Source organism: Rhinolophus hipposideros (assembly GCF_964194185.1).
Source record: "Rhinolophus hipposideros genome assembly, chromosome: 13".
NCBI classification, from domain to species: Eukaryota; Metazoa; Chordata; class Mammalia; order Chiroptera; family Rhinolophidae; genus Rhinolophus; species Rhinolophus hipposideros.
In genome coordinates, this window is record NC_138059.1 from 51,225,358 (window position 1) to 51,251,212 (window position 25,855).

At 38.0% G+C, this 25,855-nt stretch overlaps 1 protein-coding gene and 1 pseudogene across 7 annotated transcripts in view; one reads left to right on the forward strand and one right to left on the reverse strand.

Moving 5' to 3' along the window:
• The window catches only part of LOC308506784 (transcription elongation factor A protein 1), a 140,465-nt gene that overhangs the window by 50,203 nt on the left and 64,407 nt on the right, over positions 1 to 25,855 (reverse strand). For 4 of the 6 annotated variants that reach the window (XM_081070728.1, XM_081070727.1, XM_081070729.1 and 1 more), the window contains 2 exons: positions 18,277 to 18,453; positions 13,171 to 14,925 (listed from right to left, as the gene is read on the reverse strand). In XM_081070728.1, coding sequence (XP_080926854.1) covers positions 14,872 to 14,925; positions 18,277 to 18,453 — 231 coding nt within the window. In that variant the 3' untranslated portion in view covers positions 13,171 to 14,871. Of the gene's footprint in view, positions 1 to 13,170; positions 14,926 to 18,276; positions 18,454 to 25,855 lie in introns of those variants that run through there. The other 2 variants (XM_081070724.1, XM_081070723.1) reach the window with 1 other exon arrangement.
• LOC308506785 (large ribosomal subunit protein uL15-like) lies at positions 16,523 to 17,165 on the forward strand (annotated as a pseudogene). Its single transcript has one exon. The product of its transcript is annotated as a large ribosomal subunit protein uL15-like (transcript).

Here is a 25,855-nt window from a genome sequence, read left to right on the forward strand (position 1 = left end):
TAATAATCAATTGGCATTAAAGTCTATTTTTTAAAAGTTTTATTTAGAAATAATTAACACATGATTCACCTAATTTAACCTGTACAATTAAATGGTTTACAATAGTCACAGGGTTGTACAACCATCATACAATCTTACTTTAGAATATTTTTGTTTCAAGTTTCATCCATGTTGTAACATTTCTTTCTACTGCTGAATTCTATTCTATTGTATGGATATGCCATATTTTATTTATCCACTCATCATATTACAGACATTTGGTTCTGTCCACATCATGGCTATTTTGAATAATGCTGCTATGAATATTCATGTACAAGTTTTTATGTGTACATGTGTTCATAGCCTTAAAGTTTATTTGACATTATATGGAATAAGCCAGCTTACATATGATATTGTGTCTTATATCTTCCCATCTCTATACTTTCAATCTTTCTGTAATTAAACAGACTATGTTGTAATTAAAATGTAGCATGATGTCAATCTTTTGTCCAATCTGGTAACCTCTGTCATTTTACTGGCAAATTTAGTCCACTTACAATTGTAATTACTATTTTTTTACTTGTGTCTACCATATTATGAAATTTCTTGTTCAATATTTTAAGTGTTTTCCTCTTTCCTTTACGTTCTTTTTCTTTTTTTAAATTAAAGTTTATTGGGGTGACAATTGTTAGTAAAGTTACATAGATTTCAGGTGTACAATTCTGTACTTCATCATCTATAAATCCCATTGTGTGTTCACCACCCAGAGTCAGTTCTCCTTCCATCACCATATATTTGATCCCCTTTACCCTCATCTACCACCCCACTCCCCCCTTACCCTCTGGTAACCACTAAACTATTGTCTGTGTCTATGAGTTTTTGTTTCTCATTTGTTTGTCTTCTTCTTTTGTTGTTTTTGGTTCATATACCACATATCAGTGAAATCATATGGTTCTCTGCTTTTTCTGTCTGACTTATTTAGTAAGCATTATAATCTCAAGATCCATCCATGTTGTCACAAATGGTCCTATTTCATCTTTTCTTACTGCAGAATAGTATTCCATTCTGTATATATACCACAACTTTTTTTATCTATTCATCTATCGAAGGACATTTTGGTTGTTTCCATGTCTTGGCCACCGTAAATAAAGCTGCAATGAACATTGGAGCACACCTGTCTTTATGGATAAATGTTTTCAGATTTTTTGGGTAATACCCAGGAGAGGGATTGCTGGGTCATACAGTAATTCTATTCATAATTTTTTGAGGAACCTCCAACCTGCCTTCCATAGCGGCTGCACCAGTCTGCATCCCACCAACAGTGTATGAGGGTTCCTTTTTCTCCACAGCCTCTCCAACACTTGTTACTATTTGTCTTGTTGATGATAGCCATCCTCACTGGAGTGAGGTCATATCTAATTATGGTTTTTATTTCCATTTCTCTGATGATTAGTGATGTTGAGCATTTTTTCATGTCTGTTGGCCATTTGTATGTCCTCTGGAGAAATGTCTCTTCAGGTCCTCCACCCATTTTTTAATTGAGTTGTTTGTTTTTTTGTTGTTGAGTTGCATGAGTTCCTTGTATATTTTGGATATTAGACTCTTATCGGAGGCACTGTTTGCAAAAATCTTCTCCAGTTCAGTTGGTTGCCTCTTTGTCAATGGTTTCTTTTGCTGTGCAGAAGTTTTTAACTTAATATAGTCCCATTCATTTATTTTAGTTTTACTTCCCTTGCTTTTGGAGTCAAATTGATAAAACACTCTTTAAACCCAAGGTCCATAAGTTGAGTACCTATGTTTTCTTATATGCAGTTTACTGTTTCAGGTCTTATGATTAAGTCTTTCATCCATTTTGAATTAATTTTGGTACATGGTGACAGATAGCAGTCCAGTTTCATACTTTTGCACGTGGCTATCCAATTCTGCCAGCACCATTTATTGAAGAGGCTGTCTTTTCTTGAGTGTATGTTTCTTGCTTCTTTGTCAAAAATTATCTCTCCATATTTATGTACTTTGATTTCTGAGTTCTCAATTCTATTCCAGTGATCTACGTGTCTGTTTTTCTGCCAATACCATGCTGTTTTCATTATTGTTGCCCTGTAGAACAAGCAAAAGTCAGGGAGTATGATACCTCCAGCACTGTTTTTTTTTTTCTTAAGATTGCTTTGGCTATACGAGGTCTTTTGTGGTTCCAAACTAATATGATAATTTTTTGTTCTATTTCTTTAAAAAATGCCATTGGGATTTTGATGGTCATTGCATTAAATCTGTATATATTGCTTTCGGTAATGTGGCCATTTTAACTATGTTGATTCTTCCAATCCAGTAGCACAGAAAGTTTTTCCATTTCTTTGTGTCTTCTTCAATTTCTTTGAAAAATGTATTGTAGTTTTCAGTATATACCTCTTTCACATCCTTGGTTAAGTTTATTCATTGGTATTTTATTCTTTCTGCTGTAATTGCAAACGGAATTGTTTTTTATTTTTTTATTTCTTTTTCTGAGATTTCATTCTTTGTGTATAGGAATGCAATGAACTTTTCTACGTTGATATTGTAGCCAGCCACATTACTGTATTCCCTGATTGTTTCTAATAGCTTTTTGGTGGAGTCTTTAGGGTTTTGTATACACAGCATCAGGTCATCGACAAAGAGTGACAATTTAACTTTTCATTCCCAATTTGGATACCTTTTATTTCTTTCTCTTGCCTGATTGCTCTGGCAAGGACTTCCAACACTATGTTGAAAAGCAGAGGTGATAGATGACAGCCCTATCGTTTTCCTGAACATAGAGCAAAGGGATTCAGTTTTTCACCATTAATTATGAGATAGGCTGAGAGTTTGTCATATATGGCCTTTATTATGTTAAGGTATTTTCCTCCTATACCTATTTTATTAAGTGTTTTAATCATAAATGGATGTTGTATCTTGTCAAATGTTTTTTCTGCATCTATTGATATAATCATATGGTTTTTGTCCTTTTGTCCTTTGTTTATGTGATGTATCACATTGATAGATTTGCGTATGTTGAACCATCCTTGTGCCCCTAGGATGAATCCCACTTGGTCATGATAATCTTTTTAATGGATTGTTGCATTCGATTTCCTAGAATTTTGTTCAGGATTTTTGCATCTGTATTCATCAGACATATTGGTCTGTAGTTTTCTTTTTTGTGTTGTCCTTACCAGGTTTTGGTATCAGGGTAATGTTCGCCTCATAAAATGAATTAGGGAGAACTGTCTCTTCTTCAATTTTTTGGAAGAGTTTGAGCAGGATTGGTATTAGACCCTCTTTTAAGGTTTGGCAGAATTCACTAGTGAAGCCATCTGGTCCCAGACGTTTTCTTTTGGGAAGGTTTTGGATGACTGATTCAATTTTGTTACTGGTGATTGGTGTGTTTAGATTTTCCAATTCTTCATGGTTCAGCCTAGGAAGGCTATATGTTTCTAAGAACTTGTCCATTTCTTCTAGGTTATTGAATTGGGTGGCATATAGTCCTTCGTAATATTCTTGGATGATCCTTTGTATTTCCGTGGCATTCGTGATCACTTCCCCTTTTTCATTTCTGATTTTGTTAATTAGTGTCTTCTTTCTTTTTATCTTAGTGAGTCTAGCCAAGGGTTTGTCAATTTTGTAAATGTTTTCAAAGAACAAGCTCTTTGTCACATTTATTTTTTCCTACTGTCTTTTTGTTCTCTATTTCATTTAGTTCTGCTCTGATTTTTATTAATTCCTTTCTTCTGCTGACATTGGGTTTCATTTGTTCTTTAAGATATAATGTGAAGTTATTTATTTGGGATTTTTCTTGTTTCTTGAGATAGGCCTGTAATGATATAAATTTCCCTCTTAAAACTGCTTTCACTGCATCCGAAAAATTTTGGAAGGATGTATTTTCATTCTCATTTGTTTCTATGTATCTTTTGATCTCTCCTCTAATTTCTTCTTTGACCCGGTCATTCTTTAAAAGTATGTTGTTTAATCTCCATGTATTTGTGTTTTTTCCTGCTTTTTATAGCTGATGTTCAATTTCAAAGCCTTGTGATAAGAGAATATGCTTGGTATGATTTCAATCTTCTTAAATTTGTTGAGAGTAGTTTTATGTACCAATATACAAGAGAACTACAGACCATATATATTGGGACATAAAACTAGCCTCAGCAAATCCTTGAGAATGTTCCATGTACACTATAAAAAAATGTATAGTCTGATGTTTTAGGATGAATGCTCTATATATGTCAATTATGTCCAGTTCATCTAATATGTCATTTAGGGCTGCTATTTCATTATTTATTTTGTTTGGATGATCTAGCCATAGCTGTCAATGAACGTGTTTAGGTCCCCTAGTATAATAGTGTTTTAGTCAATTACTCCCTTTAGTTCTGTTAGTAGTTGCTTGGTCTATTTCTGTGCTCCGTTTTTGGCCGCATAAATATTGATGACTATGATGTCTTCTTCTTGTATAGTCCCCTTTACCATTATGAAATGTCCATCTTTGTCTCTTTTTACCTGTTTCACCCTGAAGTCTGTTGCATCTGATATCAGTATGGCTACACATGATTTTCTCTGGGTACCATTTGCTTGAAGTGTCAATTTCCACCCTTTCACTGAGTCTATCCTTGTTCTTGTAGCTGAGATGCGTCTCTTGGAGACAGCAAATGGTTGGGTTTAGTTTTTTGATCCAATCTGCTACTCTGTGCCTTTTCATTGGTAAGTTCAGTCCATTTACGTTTAGGGTGATTATTGATATGTGAGGATTTCCTATCGTTCTATCTTTAGTTTTCTGGTAAGACTGTGTCTCCATTTTTTCCTTGCCTTTTTGTTGTTGTCTTGTATTTCTGTGTGGTGGTATTATATGAGGTTTCCTTCCATTTCTTTTTTTATTACAGTATATATTTAAGTTCTGGATTTTTTTTTTGAGTGGTTACCCATAAGTTTATGTAAAAGAAAGTTTGATATTTAGTGTATTCCATTTTCTTCAGCATGCCTTCTGGTTCAGGCTTTTCCTCTCCCCCCTTTTTATGTTTTGTTTGCCACAAATTGTCCCTGTTGATGGTGGTCAAATAGCCTCCTTTAGTATTTCTTATAGTGCATGTCATGTGTTAGAAAATTCCCTCAGCTTCTGTATGTCTGGAAAGGTCTTATTGCTGCTTCATATCTAAAGGAATATCTTTGCTAGGTATATTATTCTTGGCTCATAATTTCTCTCTTTGAATATTTTGAATATTTGGTTCCACTCCCTCCTGGTTTATAGAGTTTCTGCTGAGAAATCTGATGATATCTGCTGAGAAATCTCATGATAATCTAATGGGCTTTCCTTTGTAGGGTGCTGTCTTCTTTTCCCTGGCTGCCTTGAGTATTCTTTCTTTGTCATTAATTTTTGACAGCTTCAATACAATGTGCCTTGGAGAAGGCCTGTTGGGGTTGAGATAATTAGGTGTTCTATTTGCTTCTTGGATTCGAGGATCAAGTTGTGTCCACATGTTTGGGAAGTTCTCATCGACTATGTGTTTGAATGTTCTCTCTGGTCCCTTCTCTCTTTCTTCTCCTTCTGGTATGCCCATTATTCTTATATTGCTCTTTCAGATGAGTCAGAAAGTTCTTGTAGAGTTCTTTCATTTCTTTTAAGTCTCAAGTCTCTTTCTTCTTCCATCCGTGTCGTTTCCAGGTTTCTATCTTCGATGTCACTGATTCTTTCCTCCACCTGGTCAACTCTACTACCTAAGCTGGCTATTTCATTCTTAATTTCTTCTATTCAGTTCCTAATCTCCCGAAATTCTATTTGGTTCTTTTTTATAACTTGAATCTCTTTGGTAAAATGTTCATGTTGTTTTCTGATTGTATTTCTGAGTTCATTAAACTGCCTCTCTGTATTTTCTTGCATCTGATTGAGTTTTTTCAGAACTGCAATCTTGAATTCTCTGTCATTTAAGTCACATATTTCCATATCTTTAAGTTCATTTTCTGGAGACTTTTCACTGTCTTTCTGAGCTGTCTTATTGCCTTGGTTATTCTTGTCAATTAATGATTATTTCTTTTCCTAGACATTTACAGGAGTGGGTTCTGCAACAGGTTGAAAGGACGAGGTCTTTTTGTTTTTCAGTACTTGTTGGTAGAATGTTTTATTTTTTTCTCTAACTGTAGCCTTTTTTACTCTCTCACACTGTAGTGTTTTGTTTTCTCTGCACTATTCCAGCTTCTCACAGAATGGGGGGATTCCCTGGAATGCAGGCTTCTCCTCTGTTAATAGTTCACCAGAGTCATAGGGCACCGTGTCCCTGTGGGGATATGGAGAGCTTTTGAAGTTCCAAGGCTCTTCCTGCACCAGATTTAGAGCTGTGTGTTTCAGCAGTTCTGTTTATTCCTGCAGGGATCCGCCCAGATAGGTGGGGACAGGGGCAAGGTGAGTTGTGAGAATTGGCCCAGAGTAATGGCAGCCACCACCACCACAGCCGGTCCTGCTTCCACAGGTCCCTCCTCTTTGCCAGAATTAGTTGGGCTGTGAATCTGTTGTCTGTGGACCACAGTTCTCAGAACTGCAAATATTTTTTTCTTTTGATCTGACACTGCTACTGTTCCGCTTCTAGCACCGGGCAGGTCGGGGCGGTGAAACGCTGAGAGGGTAAGGAGGGGGCGGCTAGTCTCAGTGCCTAAGGCTTCCGTTCTCTGCAGCAGTGAGGGCTTAAACCACTGTTTTCAGCCTTCTTCCCTCAGGCTTTGCTCCCAGGTCTCTGCCGTGAGCGTTGGGTTCAGCCATGTTATATGCTGTCCCCTCACCCCTGTGGGCCATAAACGGAGCCCTAGCAGTCCGAGTTCTTCCCTCTCCTGCAGCTGCACTTGTTCTGGGATGCTGCGAGCTCAGAGTATTGAGCTAGGTCTGCGTCCTGCGTCCACGCGGCTCCGTCTCCTCACTTCTCCCTTCCCTCCTCCCCTGCTCGTGCAATTTGCCGACCTTTAGGTGAATTCAGTATTGAGCCTCTTCATCTTGCCTGTGTGCTGTGCAGGGAGTGCTTTGTGGAGTTACAGTTTTTAAATGTGTTGTAAATTCCAGGTGAGATTTCCAGAGGCTCACCTCACGCTGCCATTTTGATGACGTCTCTTTCTTGCCTTTTTAAATGAGCTTTGTTTACTACATCTCCACCTCCACTAGGTTGGAAGTTACATATATTTGTATTGTGTTTTAAGTTCGCCTTACACTGTTGACTATTTAAAGGGAATGAATATTTTTCATTTACTCTCAGAAAATAAAAGAACCATAGACTATATCAACTTCTACCACCCCTCCCATTCTATACGTATAAAAACTTTTTTCTTTTGAAACATCATAGACTGACAAGAAACTGTAAAGATGGTAGAGAGATCCTGTATATGCTTTACCCAGTTTTCGCCAGTGGTTAGATCTTATATAACTATAGTATAATATCAAAACCAGGAAATTGACATTTATAAAATGTGTTCTTTCGTTTATCACGTGTAAATTCATGTAACTACCACTACAATCAAGTTACAGAAGTATTCCATTCCCCCAAAGATCTTCATGATACCCCTTTATAGTCACACAAACTCCTTCATCCCCACTATTTCTCACTGCTGGCAACCACTAATCCGTTTTCCATATCTATGATTTTGTCATTTTTAATTGGGATTTTCACACATTCTTTGATAGTATGTAAAATACAATTGATTGTTGCATGTACTTTATTTCCATCCAATGTTTCAGATCCCAAATTAGTGTTACCAGTTTTATGCAGTCAATGCTCATTTAGTTACCCAAATGTTTACTACTGTCTATTCCCCATACTTTGTATCTCTCCTTTCCTCTGGTTCTTTTTTCTTCTGAAAGAATATCTTTTCAAAGTTCTGTCAGTATTCTTTCTTATAAACTTTATTTACTTAAAAATGGTTTTATTTTGCCCTCTCTTAAATGAGTTTATCCATATAGAATGTTCCAAACTCCCATTTTCCCAACTTTGATATTATTACATAAACTTCTGACCTCTAGTGTTGTTTTTCATAAGTGTACTGTGTGACAGTTTAAGTAGATTCTCTTTAGTTGCTTTTCCCTTCCTGGAGAGTCAGATTTTGTTTTCTACAAAAAGTTTTAAGAGTGGAGCCCTTAAAATGTTCCTGGCTTTATAATGGTTACTTATCTCCTAAGTCCCAAAGTTAGGTGTACCACGTGGGTTTTAGTTTCCCTTTTAGTTCTCTCTGGGCACTTGAGATTGCAATTTCTTTATAGTAAACTGATGTTTATCATAGTTTATTCAGCATTTCTAGGTGTTTTGAAGTATATGAAATAAGAGTTGTGTGTGTGTGTTTAGAAGCATTTAAACTACCTCACGGGAGCATAGAACAAGGTAGTAGACCATAGATTTAGGCACATCATTTTGAATCCTGACTCTTACACATAATAGCTCTGTAATCATAGGCACACAGTACATCTCTCTAGGTATTAGTTTCCTCTTCTATGAAACAAAGATAAAGTTGATGTGAGGAGTATATGAATAAAAGATATAAAATGCATAGTACAGTGCCTGGAGTATGTTACGTACTTAATAAATTACATTTTTACTTTTTAGTAATTTTTATTTTAAAATAAATGGTACATTGTTACCACGTTTCCCTGAAAATAAGACCTAGTGGGGCAATCAGCTCCAATGCATCTTTTGAAGCAAAAATAAGTATAAGACGCAGTCTTATTTTAATATATCTTATTTTAATATAAGACTGGGTAATATAATATAATATGATATGATATAATATAATATAATATAATATAATATAATATAATATAATATAATATAATATATAATACCAGGTCTTATATTAATTTTTGCTCCAAAAGACACATTAAAGCTGATTGTCCAGCTAGATATTATTTTGGGGGAAACAGGGTAGGATTGTGTAAATATGTCATGTATCTATCTACTTTTAAAAAGTAGCAATAGGCTGACTGAAATGCAGGCAAATTTTTCAATTATTTATTTATACATAAGACACTGTTGTTATCTATCAATAGGTATTAATACCATGCTCTGACCACATCTAACTGTGAACACAGTAGTTTTAAAAGAATGATGAAATAAAAACTTATCACATGAAATAGGGTGCTGCTGTGAAGAATAAATCTGAAAAAGAGTTGGAGATATTTTGATACAGAACTCTCTTACCATTAGGGTTATCTTAAAAAACGAGTAGAATAAGCAGCCTATCGTGCGGGACACCTTGCTCGCTGCACCATTTGTCATGCGGGGCGGCCTGCGGGGTCTCTAGTCCCGCTCCCCACATAGGAATGCAGGATATGGCTAGGCCAAAAAGGAACACCCACGGAGCCACAGATAGGGGAGTCATACCACTATATTCTCTCTGGAGGCCATTCAAGACACATGCAGTAGTAGCCACATGATCCACAGTCCGCCATTCACTTCTCTGCCTGCCAGCCAAGCAACCAATTAATGCAGCCCCACAGTTATATCAGTAGCCAATTGGCTAACCGGTTACAGCTGATGGCCAAACAATCACAGTCGATGGCCATTTACCACCCAAGCCAGCACCTCCCCATGCGAGTCCGAGAGCCTGGAAACTGCTCTCTGGGACTTTGGCCCCACTCCACCCCTCCAGGGTCTCGCCTCAATTTATGCGACAACCATAGAAAAAAGCACTGGCCAAGTCTACTACATAGTGATATGTTCCCAGGCAGACAGTCAGACGATCCATCAAATCGTGAATTGAAGGTACTGCCACGTGCAAAGGTGGCGTTACCTTCTTTAACTCCCTATAGTCTACAGTCATTCTCCAGGTCCCATCTGACTTCTTGAGAGGCCATACTGGGGAGTTAAAGGGACTGTGTGTTGGCCTCACAATATGTACCTTCTCCAATTCCAATATTGCACGACCAATCTCCTCCTGCCGCCTTGGCAGGCGGTACTGTCGCACTATAACCATGCACCAGGGCTGTGGCAACACTTGAGGAGGGTGGTGAGCATGCCAGCGTGTCACCGCTTTCACCACCAGGATCCGGAGACAGAACTCTCCTACCGACGTCTGTAAGCTGAGGCCATGTAGCACGTCTACCCCTAGAATATACTCCAGAATGAGGGAGACATAAACCTTGTAGGTACGAGGGGGAAGCCTTCCTATACCCAGTGGTAAGGAAACAGCTTTTTCAGTCACAGTCCTGGGTTCCCATAGACAAGACTGCAGTCTGTGCCAGTGTCAACTAGGGCCAAAACTCTCTGCACATTAAAAGGGGACCAATGTATGGGGTCCCAGTCCCTGCTCGTCCCTCTGACCGGGTACCTTGGCCCCACCCCTACTCAAGCTGAAAGGAGTTGGCCTCGAGCGGCCGCATGAAGTCCTGGAGGGACACGGGTCATGCTTTCCCAGACTTCTCCTTCAGGCTTCTCCAGAATTGCTGTTCCGGACCCAACTGTTTCTAAAGTTCCAACAACAGTGCATTGGGTTATTGGTCTATTTTCTCCTGATTGACCTCTGCTGCCATGAGATCACACCACATCTGTGCGCGTGTTACTCTCTGAGGCCAGAGCCCTCGCCCCTTTACTTTTGATTTGGGCTTCCAGGTCTCAACTGCACGGACTTCCTGTCTTAACTTCCTTCGCCTCCGGCTTTCAACATTCCCTAGGGTGGCCATGGCAGTTGTAACTTCATGGATCCGTCGCCCCACATAGGGTGTAAGAATGGCAACCAAGGATCCAAAAGCACTCACAGGTGCAGTATCCAAAACCAGATCTCTCATGCTGGCTGTAAAAAGCTTGTTATCTAGCCCCTGCATATTAGGGTTGAAAATAGCATGTTTCATACCCATTTCATGGATGATTTTAGTAAGTTCCGTATATGACTGCCATTGAGTCACAGTGTCTGGCAGCTCGCCAGCTTGTCCCCATACTGTTGCGTACTGCAGCAGTGAGCCACTCCATTACAGAATGGTTGCCCTGGTTTTGGGCCAACCTATGGCAATTCTATAACCTTTGTCACAGGGACGGATGCACTGTCATGAAGGCTAGCTTTTCCATCCCGCCTGGGGAGCAGAGAATGTTGTCTGCTCCCTCATCCCATAAATGTAGTAGCCAAGCCGAGACTGGCTCTCCAGGACTCTGTCTGTACCGCCTCCCCAACTCCTGCAACTCAGTGGGAGTATAAGGGGTGTAGGTTGTGAACTCAGTTACAGCTGGGCTGCCTGCAGCAACACCCCTGGGGCCCAAAGGTTGCTCACGTTTTACACTTTGCTTCAAGATTGGCTGGGCTTGGGGGTTGGGAGCTACATTGTCTCCACTCGCTTCCTCCATCTCTGCCTCAGAGTCTCCACTATGGGGTACTTCTTCTAACAGGCGGACCCGAGCTTCCAGCACCTCCAATCGGGACACCTGGTATGGCACCTGGGCTACTTCATTAGGCGCATTTTCTGTGTTGAGACTCAAGGCCGTGAGGAACATCTAGCCTACACGGCCAGCTGTAGCCTTTGCCTCCTCTGACAACCGCTCAGCCAGAGCCTGCAGGGCTCTCTCCACGCTGGCCGGAGAGCCATCCATGTCCTCCCACCCCTCCTTGGGGGTCCAACTCCTGAAAACAGTGGCCACTGGATACCACACACTGTGTGGGGGCCACACATCCTCCTGCCCAGGGTCAGACTCCATTCCTACCTGGTCGAAATCTTGCTCGCCGTGCCAGGTGTCTGCGTGGGTGGAGGCCTCCGTGTAAGATGTCCACAACTCTAGGAGCCCATGGTAGCAGCAGACCACCAAAAGGAAGACAACACTTGCTCTGGCCAACAGGGTGGCATACCATCCGGAGGTTTGAGTCTCCCAGGCAGATTGCGCCTCCTGTTCCCCGTGTCGCTCCTCACGGGCCTCCTGAAGCTGAGCTTTCACACGCACAAACTGCTCCACCATCTTTCGGTAGGTCTTGGCCAGCACCACACCCTGCTCACTGCGCCATTTGTCCTGCTAGGTGGCCTGCAGGGTCACAATTCCCACTCCCCACATAGGAATGCAGGATGTAGTTAGGCCAAAAAGGAACACCCACGGAACCATAGATAGGGAAGTCATACCACTATATTCTCTCTGGAGGCCAGTGAGACACACACTGGCCAGTAGTAGCCACACAATCCGCAGTCTGCCATTCACTCCTCTGCCTGCCAACCAACCAACCAATCAACACAGCCCCGCAGTTACATCAGTAGCCAATTGGCTAACTGTTTACAGCTGATGGCCAACCACTCACAATCGATAGCCATTCACCACCAGAGCCAGCACATCCCCACGTGAGGCTGAGAGCCTGGAAACTACTCTCTGGGACTCTGTCCCCACACAGCCTTATAAAACGGTGAGCTGGTCACTTTAAGTATTCAAAAGCAGAAACTGAAATACTGCTAAAGAGAACAGAAGGGATTCCTTTACCGGGAAAAGTTAGACGTCAATCGTGAATAAAAGGAGGGGCCAGCTCAGTGGCTCAGGCGGTTAGAGCTCCATGCTCCTAACTCCAAAGGCTGCAGGTTCGATTCCCACATGGGCCAGTGAGCTCTCAACCACAAGGTTGCCGGTTCAACTCCTACAGTCCCACAAGGGATGATGGGCTGCACCCCCTGCAACTAGCAATGGCAACTGGACCTTGAGCTGAGCTGCGCCCTCCACAACTAATACTGAAAGGCCAACAACTTGAAGCTGAACAGCACCCTCCACAACTTGACTTGGAAAAAAGTCCTGGAAGTACACACTGTTCCCCAATAAAGTCCTGTTCCCCTTCCTCAATAAAATCTTAAAAAAAAGAAAAAGATAAAAGACCCTGCTTTCAATTGTTTAAAAAAAAAAAGTGAATAAAAGGAAAAAAAAACTATTTGGATAACTGATTTATGACATTAATTTAAAAATCCCATGAGTACTACATAAAAGGAAGAGACAAAAGGAAACACCAAACAAAATTTAGATAGATTTAGGAACACTGAAAACCAAATTTGTGAATTTTTTTTTAGCTTATTAAAATTGAGTAACAAGGGAAGCTTTTCTCATGCCTGGTTCCATCCATTTGATGATGCCGACCTACCTCATCAAATTTCTCTCTAAAGGTATATTCTTGTGATTACATTGTCATTTTCTTCCTTTTCATTATAGACAGCCTTGACAAGACAAACCCAAATGTTAAAAGTAATATTCAAAACTATTCAAAACAGTCACAGAAAAGTCAGAATTAAGTTTTATTTCACATTGATAAAAACCGTGAAAAAGATTTACATTTCCCCACATTATAGCGCAATATTTCAACGGAGTATCTTTTGCCATAAATTAGATCTTGCTGATTTTTATAACTGAAACAACAGCTTATATTCATCAAGGTAAAGCAAAATGACTTATTAAATGATTGTTTAAAAATTTTGAATCCAGACATAAACATATGGCTTCATTATTAACATTCCATATAGTCCATTACTAAATTATTTCCATTTTCAATTAGCACCCATTTATAGAGATGCATTTCTAACATTGTTTTAGTCAGTTGGTACACAGCAGAAAAATTAACAACAGTTCAGAAATATCAAGCATATATGTATTTTTGCTATATATTAAACTGGGTGGTAACTACACCATATGTACTGAGTTCTGACTACACTTTATAACCTATAAATTTGTTTTCAAATAGCTTTCTTTACCAATAATCTAAAAAACTTGACTATTTAAAATCAAATAATTGCTATTTTTACGCTTGCATAAAAACTAATTTTTAAAAAATCACCTAACTAAAGTGAATATTTCAAATAAGTCCATTGGCATATAAAAGTAAAGCAAATTTTTCTAATGGATTGTTCATTTCCTACAGTAGCTGATTTCAAACATATGTACAAATAAGTAAACTAAGACTGTGCTACAAGGAGAATAATCTTAGAGCAAATCATCTTAGAAATTAGTTAAGATCATTCTTAAATATTCCAGAACACACTACAATATGACCTAATTATTCTTTCAGTTAATTACAGAAAAAAATACAACCACAAACTGGACTGAAGCTTCTAATAACTACACAGCATAACTTTGAGCTAAGGAATAGTTTAACAAATAAGTAGTGTAGGAAGTTTGAAGTGATGCTTGGTTTTTTTATTTAAGTATAAATACATTTTAAATACTATCATGTCTGTGATTCAGAATGTCAAATTACAGCATGTTTTGAAAGCAGATGTCTATGGCAAGGAGGCGATATTTGGTCTGTTATGAAGGATAAGAGGGAAGAAAGAACACTTTTCTACAGAGGAAAAAAGAATATTAAGAAATGATAACGGGGAAAAAAAGCCTGGTTCTCAAACTAAAAGGGCCATTAATTGAAGAGAGCAATAATACTCTTTATTGACACTTAGAAGCATTATCCCTACTGTTAGGAATAATGTAATAACACCTCATTCTTATGTACTATAATCATTAAGCATATATGAATACATATATAAAAATACAGATACTGTATGGTGACTAAGTAATTTTGGAATAAGTCCATAGACTAAGTCACAGCTTTTATAAATTATTTATATCTTAACTGCTCATTTATACCTGAACAAGATTTCATTAACCATACTAATAATTTTCAAATGATGTAATAGAAAGTCTGGTTGCAGTATTTTATTATTTTGCTGAATCATATTTGGGAAAAAGAAGATAGCAGCTTCACCTATTTTAATACTAGTATATTCTGGATCATATTATACAAATACATATATAGAAACTTAAAAGATCATAAATTTCCCATGAGGAGATACTACATAGTCTATGTCATTGGTGTGTATTTGCAAAACAGCTTAACACTGCAAACATTACAAGTTTCAAGATAGGGTACAGAAAAAAGTTATACTCTATTACAATGACACTGATATGTACTTCTACACAAGACCTTTTAGTGATGTCAATCAACTGGAGGTAGGAGTTTATCAATGAATTGTTTGATATCCATCATTTCCTGTTTGAAATAAAGTGATTTAACTGTTACACAAATCAGAAATTAAATCCCAACTAAAATACCACTAACTAAATCAGTGGTGTGCATAGTTAAGGTGAAACCCCATTTTTACTACTACAATGAAATAAGTCATAACAGAGATATGAGGCTCCAATAGAAATTTCAGAACATTTCCTGATTATTATTATTGTACATTCCACAATAGCTCCCATGTATTATCCACTTCCAGAAAAATGGTCTGCATTTTGCTATACTTGAACAAATAAGACATGGGAGTAAGAGAGATGAAGGGGATTTAGAAGTGACAATATCTATACCGAGAAGTTTCAGGAAGTATATGATAACTGTCAACTATGTATCCATGGAAAATCCTAGCTTTTAACATTCTCTCATGAGAATGAAATGCTAAATCCATACCATAAAATAATTTGTGCATTTCATAAGGATTTACATATAAGCAACCATTTGAAAGAGAGCATGTACCTAAGATAGGCCTGGAAAAATACGAAAATGAATATACCAAATATTTATCATAGAAAAAACTTTTGTAGAAGACTCTTGCATCTAGTTCAGTCTTCTCACTTCCCCCAAACATATTTATTTCTTCCTATCATCTGTAGTATTTCAAGACTTATCCTCACAGACCCCAAATTAGCAATGCGGAGAACCTTCAATCTTATAATTTAGTCACTCAGAAAAGAAAGCCATAGCACAAAAGTGGTCTATTTTACAACACTCTTAAGTCCTTTAAGTTTCCTATAACACCACCTCCTATTGTTCTACCTCTTGTCACTTTCTGCTTCTAATCCTTCAGTCTAGTGTCCTCCAATGTGATCGCACAAAATAAATCATCTGTGGAGCTTTTATTTTAAAAACAACTCCATACAAAGATGCTTGAGTTCAACCCCAAGCCCTCAAAGTACTGAATCAAAATTGCTGAGTTTGGGCATCTGTCTACTAAGCTCCTGGGTCCTTGTGAAGCAATGCCGACTTTGAAAATCACTGCTCTAGATCTTCAGTCCCTCCAGGATGAGCAGAGTACAAGCTCACCTCCCTTTCACGACAATTTCAACTACGTTCTCAATAACACCCTAGAATCTCAGGCCCCCTTGTCTTTCTACATAAATCACATTACTACCTGCTTTCTCAGCCCTTAAAGCAAATGATTTAGCCACATGAGCAGCTACAAAACAATGTTAACTTGGACTTCATCAATATTTTGCCATCAATTTTTATTCTTATTTTATTTTTATTTAGGCCTTTTCAAGCTTCCAAATCTATCAAGGCCTCCTTCATTCTTATTAAGTGACTACATCTCCGACTTTACTTTTTAGATTGAGAGGATCTAATGTGAGCTCTCAATGCCTCTCTTCTCTACCGCAACAATCCTTGTTTTTATTCATCCATCCTCTTCTATCTGGATTAACAAGTGTTTTTCTCCTCTTTTAAGGCAACCACCACCCATTTCAGGACTCAATTATATTATATGATCCTTTTAAGGCTTTCCCCTATCAATTATCTTCTATTGCATCTTCTCCCTCCCTCCTCCCCACCCATAGGAGTTTCTTTCTCCCACTCTATTAAGAAGAGGCTTCCTACTCTCTTCCCCCTTTACCAAAACCTTTCTTGAAAAGGTCTTTTCAGCTCTTTCATCTTGGCTGCCAACATGCCTTCCAGACTGAGGAAGAACCAGAAACTTCAGTGTCAGGTGTGCCAAGGCCATGGCTGCATTGGCAAGCACTGGAAGCACCCAGGAGGCTGAGGTAATGCTAGTGGCACGCATCACTATGGGATCAACTTTGACAAACATCACCCAAGTTACTTTGGGAAAGTTGGTACGAGGCATTAAAAAGGAACCAGAGCTTCTGCTCAACTGTCAACCCTCATAAACTGTGGACCTTGGCCAGTGAGCAGACATGGGTAAATGCTGCCAGAAACAAGACTGGAGCTGCTCCTATCATTGACGTGGTACGATCAGGCTACTTACTACAAAGTTCTGGGGAAGGGAAAGCTCCTAAAGCAGCCTGTCATCTGAAGGCCAAATTCTTCAGCAGAAGAGCTGAGAAGATTAAGGGTGTTGGAGGAGCCTGTATCCTGGTAGCTTAAAGCCACATGCTCATTAAATGCTCAAGTGTTAAAAAAAAAGTCTTCTCATGTTGCCTCTGCTTCTTCATTTCCCTGTCTACTTCATACAATCCATTGCTGTACCTCCCCAAATGCCAAGGTCACAGGTGGCTGACAATTGGATACTTTCTTCCTGGCCTACCTTAATCATTTTCTCAATCCTGGGATACTCTTCACTCCCACTCAGAAATTCTCTCCTCCTGAACTTTCAATCAACACCTAACTCCTTTTAACTCCCCCAAAGTTCTATCCCTTGGCTTTTTTCTCATGATAGTCTCCCATTGTAATTCTTCACTGATCAATAATATTGGTAATTATTCTAAATCTCTATTATAGGCTTGAGCTTCAGACAAGTATTTCTAACATACCATCCTGATATCATTGGGGCACATCAATCTCATTATGTTTACTAAACTCAATATTTATTCCTCCCTGTTACCCTAAAACTGTTCCTTGTACCTAATTTATGAATGGCATCATGTTAGTCATCTGAGCTAGAAATCTAAGGCCTCTTTGCTACTTTCTTCTTTCCTATTCCATAGAATTAGTTACTAAATCCTACTGAATTCTGCTTCATTTGTTTCCAGAATGTAGATTAGATTACATCTTGCTTTGATCAAAAAATGTCAATGGCTTTCTGCTGCCTAGAGAACAAGTCCATCCTCAGCACAACATAAAAGCTCTCTAAAACCAAGTCTCTCCTCTGTCTCTGTTCTATGACACCTAGCTTTTCATAAGACTACAGCACAACTAGACAGCTTGCATTTCCTGTCCTACAGTCCTTTCTCTGCACACCTGGTATCCAAATCCTACCCAGTGTTCAAAATCTAGCTCTTTCATCATGATCTAAGTGCCTCCAAAGATAAAACTTATCTCACTCTCCTCAGTTTTTCAAAGAACTTTTTTAAAACTTCTAATATAACACATATCACATTCTGCTTCCTATAGTTACTTGGATATATATATCCTTCTCCTCTATTAAATTTTTAATTTTAATTAATCCCTTTTGAATTTTAATAAAATTTTTATTTGTCTTTGAATTATGTATGTAATAGGAAATCAGTGAATGTTTGAATTAAATTGAATAAATTTTGATCTAAGTCCTGCTAACCTATCGTTCAGTGTGAATTCATTAATTCCTTTAAATCCCTCAGCAGTGAAGTGTTATTTATCTTAAAAATATCACGTTAAAAAGTTGCAAATTAACCACTGCTTCCAAACATTTACCTGTTGACTTGAACTGTGCATCATGCCTTCGTAGGTTTTGAAGGTTACATTGGCTGGATTTACCAATGTTTTTAGCTTTTCGACAGTAAGAGAACCAAACATTAGGGGAACTAAAGGGTCACAATCTCCATGGCACTGAAGAATAGAAATATCTCTATTAACACCACTGATAGGACCCTGCAAAAAAACATAACAAAACTAGTATTATTCATTCAAATGTATAGAGTATTATGCCAGGCACTCAAAAATGTGGATAGATATGCACATACAACATGTTATTAATTACATTATAGATTATATTTGGCCACAGAAATAAAATTACTTCCATCTTTATGCTCTCCACATCTCTCTAAACTTTTATAGAATACATGATTACCCTATCATATATGTTTTCCCAATGAACTGGTTCCTTGAAGCAGATTGTATGTTAATTATTCTTTATATGGTCACATTGTCCTGAAAGGAGAGGTATGTTTTAGTTGAACCATGTTCTTCTCAACTCTTATTTGATTTAAATAAGATGATTAATAAAGAGCATTTACTATGTGCAAGACACCAAAGAGTTACTATATAGTGACAAGAAAAACCACTAGATTTAAAGAATAATTTGAAAATAAGGCCTACAACTCCCACGTATATAGTATAGATTGCTTTACACTGTTGCGTACTTGGAAATTATATTGTATAGGAGATTCTACTATCACACAGTGAGCATATTGAGTATTCAAAATTATTTCTATGTGCAAAAAAACCCTGTAATTTTATAAATATCTTAAAATGTATCAAACACTTCAAATATAAGATTTGTGATAATAGTTTTTTTCTTTTTTAATTAAATTGGAGTGATAGTAGTAAAATTACATGATTTCAAGTGTACAACTCTATAATACATTATCTATACATCACTGTCGGTGCTCACCACCCAGAGTCAGTTCTCGATCCATCACCATATATTTGACCCCCTTTAACCTCTTCTACTATTCCCCCTCCCCGCTTACCCTCTGGTAACCACTAAACTGTTGGCTGTGTCTATGAGTTTTTGTTTCTTTGTCTTGTTCCTTTGTTGCTTCCAGTTTTATAACCCACATATGAGTGAACTCATACAATTCTCGACTTCTGTCTGACTTATTTCACTTAGAATAATAATCTCAAAATCCATCCCTGTTGTCACAAATGGCACTATTTCATCTTTTCTTATGGCAGAGTAGTATTCCATTGTGTATATATACCACATTTTCTTTATCCAATCATGTATCGAAAGACACTTTGGTTGTTTCCATGTGTTGGCCACTGTAAATAATGCTGTAATGAACATCGGAGTAAATACATCTTTATGGATAAACGTTTTCAGATTTTTTGGGGGGATATACCCAGGAGAGGGATTGCTAGGTTACATGGTAATTCTATTCTTAATTTTTTGAGGAACCTCCACACTGCCTTTCATACCAGCTGTACCAATCTACATTCCTCCCAGGTACAAGGGTTAGTTTTTCTCCACAACATTTCCTAAATTTGTTATTATTTGTCTTGTTCATGATAGCCATTCTAACAGGTGTGAGTTGATATCTCATTGTGGTTTTGATTTGCATTTACCTAATAGCTAGGGAAGTTCAGCATCTTTTCATATATCTGTTGGCTGTTTCTATGTCTTCTTGGGAGAAGTGTCTGTTCCCTTGCCATTGAGGTCAAATTCATAAAATCCTCTTTGAACCCAAGATCCATAAGTTTAGTACCTATGTTTTCTTCTATGCAGTTTATTGTTTTAGGTCTTATATCTAGGCATTTGATCCATTTTGAGTTAATTTTGGTGACAGATAGCAATGATAGCTAATGATGACAGATAGCAGTCTAGTTTCATTCTTTTGCATGTGGCTTTCCAATTCTCCCAGCACCATTTATTGAAGAGGCTTTCTTTTCTCCATTTTATGCTTTAGGCTCTTTTGTCAAAAATTGTCTGTTGGAATGCCCCGGAGGCTCAGGTAGGTGGAGAGCTGTGCTCCTGACGCCGAGGTCACCGGTTCGATTCCCACATGGGCCACTGAGCTGAGCCCTCTACAGCTAAGATTGTGAACAACAGCTCCCTAGAGCTGGGTTGCAATGAACAGCGGGAGCTGGGCCTGAGCTGCTGTGAGCTGCTATGGGCAGCACCCCGCGGGCTGCTGCGGTCTGCCGCGGTCTACCATGGGTTGCTGTGTGCTACCATGGGCTACCTGTGCTGCCAGGAGCAGCCAGTGGCCAATGTGAGTGGCCGGCAGCCAGGGAGAGCTGCCATGAGCTGCTGTGAGTGGCCAGCTGACAACTGGAGACCAACTGCCTCAGCCAGAGGAGCGCAAGTTCATAATACCAGCATGTGCCAAGGAGCTATGTCCGACACAACTAGACTGAGAAACAATTCCTTGAACTGGAGTGGGGGGCGGGGGGGGTGGAAGGTGGAAGAAGGGGGGGAAGGGAAAAAAAGAAAAAGTGAGACACTAAAAAATAAAAAAAAAAAAAATAAATTATCTGTCAATATTTATGTGGGTTTATTCCTGGGTTTTCAATTCTATTCCATTGGTCTATGTGTCTGTTTTTCTGCAATTAACATGCATGCTGTTTTGAGTATTGTTGCCCTATAGTACAACCTGAAGTTGGTGTGTGATACCTCCAGCATTATTCTTTTTTCTTAAGATTGCTTTGGCTATTCGGGGTCGTTTGTGATTCCATACAAATCTGATGATTTTTTTTCTTCTATTTCTTTAAAGAATGCCATTGGGATTTTGATGGGGATTGCATTAAATCTGTACATTGCTTTGAGTAATATGGTCATTGTAACTATGTTGATTCCTCCAATCCATGAGCACATAATGTCTTTTCATTTCTTTGTGTCTTCTTCAATTTCTTTTAAAAACGTCTTAGAGTTTTCAGTGTATAGGTCTTTCACATCCTTTATTAAGTTTCTTCCTAGGTATTTTATTCTTTTTGTTGTAATTGCAAAAGGAATTTTTTTTTTCATTTCTTTTTCTGAAATTTCACTGTTAGTATATATGAATGCAATGGATTTTTGTACGTTGATTTTGTAGTGGGCAACTTTATTGTATTCGTTTATTGTTTCTAATAGCTTTTTGGTGGAATCTTTAGGGTTTTCTATTTAAAGAATCATGTCATCTGCAAAGAGTGACAATTTAACTTCTTCATTCCCAATTCGGATGCCTTTTATTTCTTTCTCTTGCCTGATTGCTGGGGCTAGGACTTCCAATACTGTGTTGAATAACAGTGGTGCTGGGGGCAACCCTATCTTGTTCCTGAACGTAGAGCAAAGGGCTTCAGTTTTTCATCATTATGCTATTAGCTGAGGCTCTGTCATATATAGCCTTTATTATTTTAAGGTATTTTGCTTTTATACCCATTTTATTAAGTGTTTTAATCATAAATGGATGTTACATCTTGTCAAAGTTTTTTCTGCATCTATTGACATAAACATGAATTTTATCTTTTATTTTGTTTATGTGATATATCACATCGATCAATTTGCATATGTTGAACCATTCCTGTGTTCCTGGGATGAACCCCATATCATGATGTATAATCTTTTTAATCCATCATTGTATTCTATTTGCTAGAATTTTGTGTAGGATTTTTGCATCTGTATTCCTCAGAAATATTGGTCTGTAATTTTCTTTTTTGTGTGTTATCCTAACTAGGTTTTGGTATCAGGGTAATGTTGGCCTCATAAAATGAGTTACGAAGTGTTGCCTCTTCTTCAATTTTTTGGAAGAGTTTGAGGAAGACAGGTGTTAGATCCTCTTTGAATGTATGGTAGAATTCACTGTTCCTGGACTTTTTCTTTTGGGAAGATTTGGAGGACTGATTCAATTTCCTTACTGTTGATTGGTGTATTTAGATTTTCCAATTCTTTGTGATTCAGTCTAGGAAGGGTTATGTTTCTAAGAACTTGTCCATTTCCTCCAGGTTATTGAATTTGGTAGCATATACTCCTTCATTGTGTTAGGTAGAAGTTATAAAATATAGGAGGAGGAGGATGCGTGGGAGGGGGTCCACAGTGACAAGAGAAAAAACTCATAAATAGCTTTAACTATCTCCAGCCACATAGCTCTTTTTACAACAAGAGATGACAAGAGGTGGTCAGAAGCAAGATAAAGATCTGAGTCAACAGACCTTCACCCATCTTAGGTCATGCCCTCAGGTGGAAGAACATGCTCCCCATTTTCCCACCAAATCAATATGTAGCCCCATCACTCTACCCAGCAAACTCTAAGTCCTTGGACAAGGGGCAGGTCTCTCTGTCTCTTGCTCTCTCACCTCCTGTCTCTGCCCCCTCCTTCTAGTCTTTCTCTCTCTCTCTCTCTCTCTCTCTCTCTCTCTCTCTGTCTGTCTCTCTCTCTCTCTCTCTGCCCCCCCACCTATGCTTCTCTTTCCCACCTCAGCTAGGCCTCTCTCTCCCACCTCCACTAGGTCTCTGTCTGTCTCTCTCTGTCTCTCTCTCCCCCCCATCTCTTGCACCTCAGCTAGGCCCGTTCATTGTCCTCCCTGAGAATGTATCACTAACAAATGCTGATTGCATAGTAATCAGCTTGCTGATCTGTGATTCTTCACTGCGTCTCCAAGAACAGAGAGTTCAGTAACAATATTATTCTTGTATGATCCTTTGTATTTCTGTGGTAACCATGGTAACTTCTCCTGTTTCATTTCTGATTTTGTTTGTCTTTTCTCTTTATATCTTAGTGGGTCTAGCCAAGAGTTTGTCAATTTTATCAAACTTTTTAAAGAACCAACTCTTATTGGGTTAATTTCATATATTATCTTTTTGTCCTCTATTTCATTTAGTTCTGCTTTGATTTTTATTATTTCTTTCCTTCTGCTGACTTTGGCTTTCATTTGTTATTTTTCTAGTTCTTTGAGGTGTAATGTTAGGTTGCTTATCTGGGATTTTTCTTGTTTTTTGAGATAGGTCTGTAATGCTATAAATTGCCCTCTTATTACTGCTTTCGCTGCATCCCAATAATTTTGATAGGATGTATTTTTATTCATATTTGTTTCTATGTATCTTTTTATCTCTCCTCTTATTTCTTTTGTGACCCAGTCATTCTTTAAAAATATGTTGTTTAATCTCCACATATTTGTGGTTTATCCTTCTTTCTTTTTCAGTTGATACCCAATTTCAAAGTCTTGTGATCAGAGAATATGTTGGTATGATTTCAATCTTCTTAAATTTGCTGAGGCCAGTTTTATGTCCCAATATATGGTCTATCCTTGAGAATATTCCATGTACACTAGAAAAGAATGTATAGTCTGGTGTTCTAGGATGAAATGCTCTATCAATGTCAACTATGTCCATTTAATGTAATGTGTCATTTAGGGCTGATATTTCCTTATTTTCTGTTTGATCTATCCATAGCTTTCAATGATGTATTTAGGTCCCCTACTATATTTATTTGGGTCAATTTCGCCCTTTAGTTCTGTTAGTGCTTGCTTTGTATATTTTGGTGCTCTCTGATTGGGGACATATAAGTATATATTGATAAGTATTATGTTTTTTTCTTGTATAGTCCCCTTTATCTTAATGAATTGTCCATCTTTTTTCTTGTTACCTTTTTTATCCTGAAGTCTGTTTCATCTGATATCAGTATGGCTTTTCTCTGGATACTATTTGCTTGGAGTATCAATTTCCACCTTTTCACTTTGAGTCTGTATTTGTCCTTGCAGCTGAGATGTGTCCTTGGAGGCAGCATATGGTTGGGTGTTGCTTTTTGATCCAATCTGCTACTCTGTGCCTTTTTATTGATGAGTTAAGTCCATTTACATGTAAGGTGATTATTGATATATGAGGATTTCCTATATTCATTTTGTCTTTTGTTTTCTGGTATCTCGGTGTCTCCATTGTTTCTTTCCCTTTTTCTTGCTGTCTGTTATTTTAGTATAGTGGTACTGTACGATTTTTTCCCCTCTGTTCCTTCTTTTTTTATGTTATATATCTCAGTTTTGGATTTCTTTTGAGTGGTTGCCATTAAGTTTATGTAAAAGAAAGTTTCATATATATAGTGGTCCTTTTTCTGGAGCGTGCTTCTTATCTCCATTCCCTTTTGCAGATTCAGACCTTTACTCTCTCCACTTTTGTTTTTGTTGCCACAAGTTATTTGTACTTATGCTGTGAGTTGATTTCTGAGTGGCAGTAGCAACTTTGTTGTTCTTTCTCCTTTTTAAAAAAAATGTTTTTATCTTCTTTAACCTTTATGCTATGTTTAAATGTATAGTGCCTTATTTTGTGTAAGGGTTGCCATTTACTCATTCTTTCTGTCGGTTAGTAATCTTGCTCATGGTTTTGTATTCTTTTGATTTTTTGTTTCTGGTCAAATAGCCTTCTTCCGTATTTCCTGTAATGCAGGTCATGTGTTAGAAAATTCCCTCAGTTTCTGTATGTGTGGAAAAGTCTTTATTCCTCCTTCATATCTTAAGGATATCTTTGCTGGATATGTTATTCTTGGCTCATAATTTTTCTCTTTCAATAGTCTGAATATTTGATTTTACTCCTTCCGGGCTTGTAGAGTTTCTGCTGAAATATCTGATGACAGCCTAATGGCCTTTCCTTTATAGGTTGCTGCTTTCTTCCCCCTGGGAGCCAAAAAATTCTCTTTGTCATTAATTTTTGACAGCTTCAATACAATGCACCTTGGAGAAGACCTGTTGTGATTGAGGTAATCAAGTGTACTATTTGTTTCTTGGATTCGAGGATTCAGTTCTTTCCACAGGTTTGGGAAGTTCTCATTGACTGTTTGAATATACTCTTTTCCCTTCTCCTTCTGGTATACCCATTATTATGTTGCTCTTTATAACGCAGTCAGAAAGTTTTTGTAGAGTTCTTTCATTTCTTTTAACTCTCAAGTCTTTCTCCTCTTCCATCTGTGTCATTTCCAGATTTCTATCTTCAATATCGCTAATTTTTTCCTCCATCTGATCAGGAGGAAATCATCTAAGCTGTTATCTAAGCTGGCTATCATCTAAGCTATTATCTAAGCTGGCTTTATAATTTTCATTTCTATTACTGATTTCTGCACCTCCAGAATTCCTATTTGGTCCTTTTGTTAAACTTTCAATATCTTTGGTAAAATATTCATTTTGATTTTTCATTATTTCTGAGTTCATTAAACTGCCTATCTGTGTTTTCTTGCATCTCGTTGAGTATTTTCAGAACTGCAATTCTCTATCATTTAAGTCACATATTTCCATCTCTTCCAATTCATTTTCTGGAGAGTTTTCATTTCATTGTGAACTGCCTTGTTACCTTGGTTATCATGGCAATTAATGAATTATTATTTCTCTTCCTGGAAATCTACAGGAGTGGGTTCTGCAGCAGGCTGATATGAAGAGACCTGTTTTTCTTTCTAGAAGGTGTTGTTGGAATGTTTTATTTTCTCTCCCACTGCAGCATTTTAATTTCTCTCACGATGTAGTGTTATATTTTTTCTTGTGCTGTTCTGGCTTTTCATGCAATGAAAGGTAGGCTTCTCCTCTTTGAGCAGGTTGTCTGGTTGTCAGGGCACTGCCTTCATGTTAGGATATGGAGAGCGGTAAGAGATCTGAG